The 10,308-nt window shown below is 36.5% G+C and overlaps 1 protein-coding gene across 3 annotated transcripts; it reads left to right on the top strand.

The window, feature by feature from the left end:
• Positions 1-822: 822 nt before the first annotated feature.
• Positions 823-9,951, top strand: LOC116840220 (phosphoinositide 3-kinase regulatory subunit 4). 3 transcript variants are annotated; one of them, XM_032806693.1, is made up of 17 exons: positions 823-1,003; positions 1,425-1,605; positions 1,696-1,839; positions 1,913-2,067; positions 2,479-2,669; positions 2,928-3,673; positions 4,204-4,512; positions 4,646-5,029; positions 5,336-5,659; positions 5,764-6,093; positions 6,164-6,329; positions 6,427-6,540; positions 7,207-7,402; positions 7,600-7,765; positions 7,848-8,118; positions 8,698-9,031; positions 9,464-9,951. In XM_032806693.1, the coding sequence occupies exons 1-17, from the start codon at positions 912-914 to the stop codon at positions 9,672-9,674; spliced, it is 4,314 nt and encodes a 1,437-aa protein (XP_032662584.1). In that variant the 5' UTR covers positions 823-911; the 3' UTR covers positions 9,675-9,951. The 3 variants fall into 3 exon arrangements, with proteins under 3 accessions (XP_032662584.1, XP_032662585.1, XP_032662586.1); XM_032806694.1 differs by lacking the exon at positions 6,427-6,540; XM_032806695.1 differs by lacking the exons at positions 823-1,003; positions 1,425-1,605; positions 1,696-1,839; positions 1,913-2,067 and having other exon boundaries at positions 2,526-2,677.
• The last annotated feature ends 357 nt before the right edge of the window (positions 9,952-10,308 follow it).

The following is a 10,308-nucleotide window of genomic DNA, read 5'->3' on the forward strand; positions in this document are numbered from 1 at the left end:
TAGAGAATTCATACTGCGTTTGGTGACTATACGATATCCAATGAGAATCTGAGGGATCTAGGGAATTCTATTGAATCTTAGGGATTCTAACTAAGAAGCTCTAGAAAGCAAACTGAATTTTGATTTCTTATTAAGATGCCTAAAGGCCAAATCACATTAACGATTGGCGATAGATGATTAACGATTAAAGATTGGAACTTGACCAATTGGAACAAAGCAAGCCAAGGCTGAAGCTTGTTGATTCGTTAAAATCTAATCTTTAATTGTCAATCGTCAATCGCGTGTGATTTGGCTTTTAAGGTACCTTTAAATAGGAGCGTTGAGCGTTAAAGCGTTAAGGCTGATTTATGATGGCCGTAATCCGTTAATTTATACCGGAACCGTAAAAAATTGACTAATTACAGTCAATTATTCTTCTATAATTCGACTATGATTGGTCAATTTTTTACGGCTCCGGCATAAGTTAACGGATTACGGCCATCATAAACCAGCCTTTAGCCAATCAACGTGTTAGGTCCCAAAAGTATACTTGCGGAAAGTGGCACGTCGATTGGCTACCGCTTTAACGCTTGGACGCTCCTATTTAAAGGTACCTTACGGCTTTTTCTCAAAATCCTTCAACTGCTATTGCTAGAAATCGTATGTGTTTTTTTTTCCATAAATATCTGTTAAAATAATGTCAAATGTAAAAAATTGCAATATTACACGGAAAGTCTTTGAAATTTCGCGTTCGTCTGAAGTAGCACAATATAGTGCGCGACAGGTGTGATAAATGTAAATAAAAAAAAGCGCTAGATTTGAGTGTTGGTGAACAAGCTGGCTGCACTGTGTCCGTACAACGCGAAGTCGGTACAAAATGAACGCCGAACGCTTCAGTTTTATCTAAGCTCCTCTTCTGTCATCTTATCAAAATGGGTAATCAATTGGTGGGCATTGCGCCCAGCCAAATATATCCGGTGGAACACTATCTAACAGATCACAGCGACTTATTGTTCGACGTAAAGTAAGTGCGATTAAATCGTTTCGTTTTGCACATCCCCTGCCAGTTGTATACCAAAGCAGTAAGCTGCATGTCAAACTGCTGTTGGTGTATGATAAGAAAGATATCACGTTGCGAGCCACTCATGATGTTACTGATAACCATATTATAATTAATGCTGCTTAATACATACAACACTGTTGTTTGCTGACAATCTTCCATTATGCAGTTAACCATCCTTACTTCATCAGTATGTCGTGCAATACAGTTCTCATTAAGCTAGCATTATGTTCTATTAATGTTAAGACAACAATATCAATAACACATTGATATGATGACATATTTGTCAAAAAGAATATTGAGAAAATGTTATACAATACAAAATAGCTTTGAGATAGTACTGAATAATGTGAAACTAATTTATTGAATCCCCTGTCAATTGCAGTTTAGGAAGTACTAGGTTTTTCAAAGTAGCACGGGCCCGCAGCCAGGAGGGTTTGATAGTAGTGAAGGTCTTTGTAATTCATGACCCAACATTGTCATTATCAGCCTACAAGGATAAGCTAGAAGAGATAAGATCCAAATTAGCTTCAGCTGTCAACTGCCTGCCATTTCAGCGAATGATTGTAAGCGTTACAGCAATGAATAGATATGGATGTATGTATATATTATTTATTTTAACTACATGACTAGAATTAATTGTATACTTGCATTAGCTCACAGAAAAAGCAGGCTCAATAATGCGGGAATATGTCAAATATTCTCTTTATGACAGGATCAGCACTAGGCCATTTTTAACAACCATAGAAAAAAAGTGGATCACTTTTCAAGTATTGTATGCTCTTCATCAAGCTCATAAGGTATATATTGGTTATTTAAATATCCAATCGTATATGATTTTCCAAAATAATAAAGATGTTTTTGTTTTTACAGTTTGGAGTTTGCCATGGTGACATCAAGCTAGAGAACATTATGATAACCAGTTGGAATTGGGTATTACTCACAGATTTTGCTAGTTTTAAACCAACATATTTACCAGAGGATAATCCTGCAGATTTCTCATACTTCTTTGATACTTCTAGAAGAAGGTAAAAACCTTATTTCTTTCTTTTATGTTTCTTTTATGTCTTTCTTAGAAAAAAATATGGTCAATTATATAGATAACAAAACTGTATGAGTTTTATATGTAGAGTTGTAATATATATAGTTTATTAAGTTATATGCATTCTACATATACAAAGTTTTAATAGGTGTCTTTTGTATAGTTGTCATTATCCTACCTTTTTGTATATATCAATAACTCAGTAAATACTAACTAACAGTAGTTACATGAATGTTATAATTTCCCATTCAGCTATGTAAGTGTAATATAACATTTTGCACATAACAGTTACAGTTGAGTAAAAAATTATAACATTGATGTAATGTTACTGTTGGTTGGTGTTTGTTGGATACTACTACGTTATAATGAAGTAATTATTTTTTGTTAATATTTTCAGAACATGTTACATAGCACCAGAACGATTTGTAAAAACATTATCCTCGGAATTAAACAATACATTGTTATTACCAGAGCAAGAAGTGAAAACGGGTGATTTGCATCCCATGATGGATATCTTTTCTGCAGGCTGTGCTTTAACAGAATTGTATAACGAAGGCCATCCACCGTTTGATTTTTCACAACTTTTGGGTATGTATGTATGTATAACATTTAATTTAATTGCTAACATTCACAGCACTGGCTTTAGATATTAGAAGTGTCCTATTCACCATTGTTTAAATTATAAAACTTAATTTTTTCTAATCAATCTGCATTGATTAGAGAGCTGTTATTAAGAATAATGAATGATTAAAACAACATAATAGAATATAAAAATGTATAATAGAAAGCCAGCTCTGTAAATGTAAAAAGTTTTACTAATTATTAAATCCGTTTTAAAATATTAAGCATACAGGAACAACGAATATTCGGTGAGCAAGCACTTAGACAGTATCGACGACCCTGGAATACGAGAGTTGCTTGACTCAATGCTGGAAAGAAATCCGGCAAATAGGAAGAGCGCGGAGCTTTATCTGTCTCAGGCTCGCGGCACGATATTTCCGGAATATTTTTACTCCTTCTTGCAATCCTACATGCTCATTTTTTCTGCCGCACCCATTTTATCGCCAGATGAGAAGATAAATAGATTAAAGAAGGATATTGGTAATATTATCAGTATATTGCGCGCGGAGGAAAATGAACGGATGAAAACGAGCTTGATAAAACCCGCGGAAACCGTGAAAACTATTCAATATGAGAGTAATGTAGAATCAATCAAAGACGATTCCGGTCATAGCGAAGAGAATACAATGGTGGAGATTGACAGTGATCAAAGTTTCGACAAGAACGACTTGGGTCAGGTCGACGCGAGGAGTACAGCGCAAGACATTGAAAATGACGTTCAAATAGAAGCGGAGTTGGAGTTTAAGTCATCCGAAGAGGATCGTAAACAAGTGTGCGACACGGAATCTGAGAAACCAGTTCTCGTGTCGACTGAAATTCTAGAAGGACTCGTTATCGTGACTCAACTCGTCACATCTTGCATCAGAGGACTGCATCATTCGCAGTCTAAATTGCACAGCTTAGAAATATTACTGGAACTTGCTGGGAATGTTTCCGACGAGACAATTCTTGATAGGATATTACCTTACATTGTAAGTAATAAAGTTATGAACAGATGCTAATTTTTAGAAATTATCGAAAATAAGATATATTGAAATATTGTTCTCTTTTTGAAATCTGTGTTTGATAAACTATAGTTATAAAAAGAAATGATATTTAACTAAAAACTATAAAAAGAAATGATATTTAACTAAAATAGAAGGCTCCTTTTATATGTGATCAAAACGAGAATAATTAAGGATCAATAAGAGCCAATGCACGAATCATATTATAATATTATAAGCATAAATAAATCTATAAAGATGTTTATTATAAATATAAAATTCAATTTTTTTAAATATAAAAAAGTATTTTTTAAATATATAGGAAATAAAATTATATTTTTTTAAATAGAGATGTTTGATCTTGAAATGCAAACTATTGTTATTACGATAGATGTTTTTTAGTCATTTTTTATGCAATATATGAAAGCTGCACACTAATAACTACAGCAGGACTCTTATTAGTCATTTCTTTAAAATCACCAATAAAGAAGGAAATATACTATTTTCTTCTTGCATAGTTTCTTCTGGTTCATGATCCGGCACCGCGAGTAAGAGTATCAGCAATACACACTTTAACGAAGTGTTTGCATCTCGTGAAATCGATACCACCTTCGGACGTGAACATATTTCCCGAATACATTCTGCCAGGCTTGTCGCAAATAACTCAAGACGAGGCAGTAATCGTCAGAGCAGCTTACGCGGAGAATATCGCGCATCTGGCGCATATCGCCCTACGTTACCTTGAGAATACTCATTTGTCCAATTTGGGCAACAAAGAAGGACCAAAACCCAGTTACGATAGCGAGTTGCAAACTTTGCATGAGATGGTATGATTTCTTTATAAGTCAAATTTTCTATCTCTTTGAGACTATCAAGTTTTATTTCAACTTTTATCGTATTTTATCTTAACGATTCTTCACATATTTTTATTATTTTCTTATCTCTTTCCGACTCGTCTAGGTACAACAATCAGTGTCCATGCTGTTGACAGACTCGCAGAATTTAGTGAAACAGACTCTAATGGAAAATGGAATAAATAAATTGTGCGTGTTTTTTGGCAAGCAAAAGGCTAATGACATTTTGCTCAGTCACGTGATTACGTTCTTAAATGACAAGGAAGACAAGGAATTAAGAGGATCTTTCTTTGAATGCATAGTCGGTGTTGCTGCTTATGTAGGTTGGCACAGTAGTCCTATACTATTACCACTTCTACAGCAAGGTCTAACCGATCCTGAAGAATTCGTAATAGCAAAGGCTATAAACGCTATGGCGACACTTACAGAATTAGGTCTATTGCACAAATCTGCTCTCTATCAGTTATTAGGAGAAACTATGGTATTCTTGGTATGTATATAACATAGTAATAATATTATTTGATGTAAAATAGCATATTATATAGTAATAATATCTCAATAAATACCAACTAACAATAATATTACATTATTGTTATAATTTCTCACTGAACAACGTAACTATTGTATAATACAAATGTTATATTGCGTTTACATAGTTGAATGGGGAGTTGATAAACATTGTTGTGTTATATTACTGATAGTTTACTGTATATATTGGGATTAGATAAAAAATATCACAGTCGCGTGATAATTGTTGAGTCAACAGGAGCAATTTGCATATTACTATCTTGCGCAGGTTCATCCAAATCTTTGGATACTTCACGCGACCGTTGGCTTCATATCCGCAGCGGCGAGAACTCTGAACGTGGTGGACGTCCAGTGCAAGGTTCAGACAATGATTCAGCCATATCTGAAGCACTCGTTGATCCAAATAGAGAAGGAAATCTTGTTGTTGGAAGCCCTCGTCCCTCCTATACCCAGAATAGTATACGACTCGGTGGTGAAGTATAACGACGTGGAGGAGTTATTCCAAGTGCTGGAACAGAGACAAGCGGTTAGAACGAAGGCTGTGACAGGCATGGTACCGCAATACAACGCCATGAGCACTTCATTGCGAAACGTAAGTGACGTCGATTATTAATACGCACATACAAAACCCAATATATTGCACTTTTGAGGCAATGTTTCAAAGAAAAGAGAGAAGATTCGAGCAGTTTTCCACAGCTTTTCAGACGACTGAGCTCAGAGTCGATGACGGAGACGGTTGAAGATCAGTTGTTGATGATGAGATTGCATTTGGCAAAGATCAACAAGTATCGTAATTCCGCGGACACCAAGCAGAATATCGCCAAGCCCGTGGACGGTAAGCTGGAGCTAGGTACGGTAAAGGATCGGATAAGACATCATATCGTCATATTATATCCTGACACCAAGAGCGATTTAGCCTTGCCACCTTTCAAGAGGTCAGATCGGAGAACGTCGGACAGTGTTGGCACGTACGCGACGATGAATCAAGAATGGCGCACGATGTTCGCAGCTCAAGACAGTAGTCAGGTAACATCGATGAATCTTCGTCTTTCATGTCGTTCTGCTGATCGATAATAATCTTAATCGTGCGCTGCAGCACGCTATTGTTAGAATGTCGGACATGACCGGAAGCAGCGGCAGTCCCAGCCAGAGCATACACAGTGGAGACATTCACTTGTCTCCGCAGCATTGCCTACCGGACATGGCCAGTATAAATTCCTTCATGAACGACCATTCCCTCCACGAGCGGTCTTACATACAGTGTAAGTGAAATTAGAGGATACATTCGAATTATATCAGTTTGTTGAAGTGTTTTTTCAGCACTCATAAAAAGGTACTAAGACGTGCGTGGTTTTGCAGACAGATGCGCTCCATGCCGGCTAGAAGTACGACAATTGACGTGCCGCAAGCAAGAACAGCACGCGGCAGCATTGAGGGCGCAGCATTGGGCCAATAACGTCGCCTGCGAAACAAGTAAATAAAAATCCCACTTTCCTACATGAATTACGTCATATTTTGTATCACAGAATTATTATAACATGTATTATATACAAAACCAGCTCTCTTTCGAAGTATACAATTAAATAAAGAATAAATAAAACGAGTAAAAACAAAATGCAGATATTAATGCGAATATATTACATTATGCATGTATAATAATGGAAGACAGATTCACGGCGTACGTTGCAAGCGCGGAAAAATATTTGGCACGTGCGTTAATGCTATCAAAAATTAACTTCCCATAATGTAAATATTCGCATTGACATCTGCATTTGGCTCATGTTTAATCTATTTTTTATTTAGTTGTATACTTTACGAAAGCCTATGCTTACATATAATTAATGCAATAATTCTACGATACAAAACACGGTGTAATTTATGTATAGAAATGTAATTTTTATTTGCCTCGTCTGTTTATCTATTCTTTATCATAATATAATTCTTTATAATATTAGTACAGCACTTTTTTAATTTTCATGAATATCGCAACGCATCTCGCACTTAATAGAAAAATCTATCTCTTAAGAATTACTAAAAAAATAAATTCTACTATTGGATATAGGATGCATTGTGAAATTCTTTGAGACAAAATTGTTGCGACTTTTAACCATCTGATATATTATTGATGTTGATGAAAAGGCTCAAAGAGATTACTACCAAACGATTGGAGACCCCGAGGAGTTCCAGTCGCACATCTCCATGAGCACAGAGCTGCGGTGAACAGGCTGGTCTCGATAGTGGACACTTCTCTATTTGCGAGCAGTTCCTCAGATGGATGCATTAAGATCTGGGACGCCAGCAAAATGGAAGGACGGAATATTGCTAATCGTTCTAGGTAAAGAACTTCCTCCTTTCTTTTTCAATCTAACAATCTGTACTGAGAACGTTTTTATATAGAAAATACGTTTTTATATAGAAAACGTCTGATTGTATAAAAATCAAATTTGATTAAGTGGAATCCAAATTATCGTTACACGTTGTTTGTTGTTGTATTTAACGTGATGCTAATTTTTCATATTATGCTTTGAACAGGCAAACGTACATGCACAGAGGAGGTCCACTGGTCGGTTTAACCGTGTGCGATCAAGGGCAATCTTTGGCAAGTTCGGCGAGTCAATCCGGAACAGTATTTGTAGTTCGGATCGAGCCGAACTCCAGTAAAATGAGCGTGATCGGCACTCGTCAATTGGATCTTCAGGTGATAACAAGTTTTCTTGCAATAACGGATATTTGAGGCACAGTACTTTTTCAAAGAAAAAATGTCATGATCGATTTAATAGGAAGAAGGTTGCGCTGTCGATCTTCAGTATTTAGATTCCGGCTCGCAATCGGTTCTCGTGTATGCTTCGTTGTACGGATCGCTGGTAGGTTGGGATTTACGATGTCCCGGTACAACGTGGCGCTTGGAGAACGACCTGAAGCACGGAGTTATCACGTCGTTCTGTGTGAATAGTCATCAGCAGTGGCTGACGCTCGGCACGAGCTCAGGTATTCACACCTGTTGGGATCTAAGATTTCAGCTGCCGATAACGAGCATCAAGCATCGAAATGGTAAATTATTTTATTTTATTAGAATCTAATTTATGTTATTAAACTTGATGAAATGAAAATAACAGAGGCCTATAAAATGCTGTATTTGATGTCAATTTCTATTTACCTGTCCAATGTATGGATTTTATCTTTATAATAAATATTATCCTTATGGCATTGGACACTTTATACATATAATATTGCACTTGATCCGTGCATTAGCATTTATTGACCCAGTGTTATGTTTGATTATATATTAGAAGAGCCTTCATCTTTTTATTTTACTTAAACCTGAAATGTTTGCATAGTACATTGGATATAATAAGCAATTTCAGATTTTTCAGGCAAAATGAAATGATTATATTATGTTGTTATAATTTTATAAAACAGCGTATGTTCTGTTTTATTATCTTATTTATGATCTTTTGCATACATTGTTTCATAAAATATAACGACATAATATGTTATGTCGTTATATTTTACATGTCGTACGACATATAACGTTTCTTTTTTATTTAGAAAATCCAAAATTACTTATTACGTAACCCAATATATTATTTGCTCGCATAACTTAGATGTAATTGTTCTCGTCACCTTTAGGTCACAGAGTGCGAAAGGTAATCACACATCCGACGGAACCTTCGTGGATCATTTCGGCGGTGCAAGGTAATAACGAGATTTCTATGTGGGATCTGGAGACCGATCATCGACAGATGGTTCTGTGGGCATCAAAGAACCCGCCGTTAAGCAACACCCAAGACGGTAACAGCGTGTGTGCTCTATACGCCGGATGCATCGACTGCTCGGGTTTCCTTCTAGCCGGCGGCACCGATATGAAGTTGCGTTTCTGGGACTTGAAGATGCCAACCGCGTCTTACATCGCTTTACCCGCCGCCAACGACGTCGTACGTCGACCGAACTCGTCGAAATATGAGTCAGTATAATCGATTGGTGATTAAACGTTTCATTCAACACACTTATATCTAAACCTTACAAGAAAAAGACCCCTTTCTTGTTATTCATTTATTATTAGAAATTTTGAAGAATTCTTAATTGTCTCAAAAATACACGTGACATATTGAGTCAGTTGAAAAATTCAATTCAACCTTTGAGTCAAATTTGATTTAATTGCACTTGATAGAAACGAATTATTTACCAATCTTGCGATTGTCGTTATCTACGATTCTTCGCAAATGTTTTGCTGACAGAACATTATTAGTAATGTCGTCTATATTACATGTCTGTGACATCATTTATCGAAAATCGAATTGAACTTTTTAATCTAATGTTCTATGTTAACTCCTTTTATTAATATTGTAGTAGGAGAAATTTATGGTTAAACTCGAAACTTCTGTTCGTTCCACAGACAACGTTTAATAGAAGGATCGAACGTTGTGCGAGAGACCTTGGTAGGCGACGATTCCACCCCGTCTTTCAGCGGAAGCAGCAGAAATATGGAGGAAAGCGGTCCCGAAACCCCACCTTCCGGCCATCACGACACGATATCCGCCGTTTCGATGACGAACACGTACATTCTGACCGGCAGCACGGACGGTCTGATACAAGTCTGGAAATGATTGTATTTCTCGCTCCTGAACTCGATCCCAAAGTTCCTCGCTCGGACGACGAAAGGTTTTTCGGTGCATTGTGGAATTTTCTTTCTACAATAACGAAACGTTGTGATCCAAGTAAGAAATAACGGTTACCTCACAATTGTCCAAGCAGATTATTCGGCGACGCCTAGCGATGTCCGTATTATGTATAGTGCGATCCATTTATGGAATTATTATACAGATAAACACGATAATGCAATATCTCATCAGTGGAATTAATAATTATATACTTTTTAATAACTTTGTGATCATTATTGTCGTTATTATATTAGTAAAGATTACGGGGGAGGGCGGTGCCACATTTGTATGGCACGAAACTACTCTGGAAATCAAACTTGTTCGTTCCAAACACAGTTTCCAAATGTATTTTTATAGATTAACGCTATAGATGAAAGAGCGATTCGATTAATTTTGGACTTCCATCGCCATCGTAGTTCAATTATCCTGGACATTGCTAGGATGGTTCTTACTGCTTTCTTAAACCGCAACAGTGACATTATTTCAAACATCGATGTGCACACGACATCGCCGTGCTGTGCTAACTCTGTGATCCTGGACTGTATATAGGGTATGTAATATATATATATATATATATATA

Source organism: Odontomachus brunneus, unplaced genomic scaffold, assembly GCF_010583005.1.
Source record: "Odontomachus brunneus isolate Ranch 3 - 2012 unplaced genomic scaffold, Obru_v1 Obru_scaffold_009, whole genome shotgun sequence".
In the NCBI taxonomy this organism is placed as follows: domain Eukaryota; kingdom Metazoa; phylum Arthropoda; class Insecta; order Hymenoptera; family Formicidae; genus Odontomachus; species Odontomachus brunneus.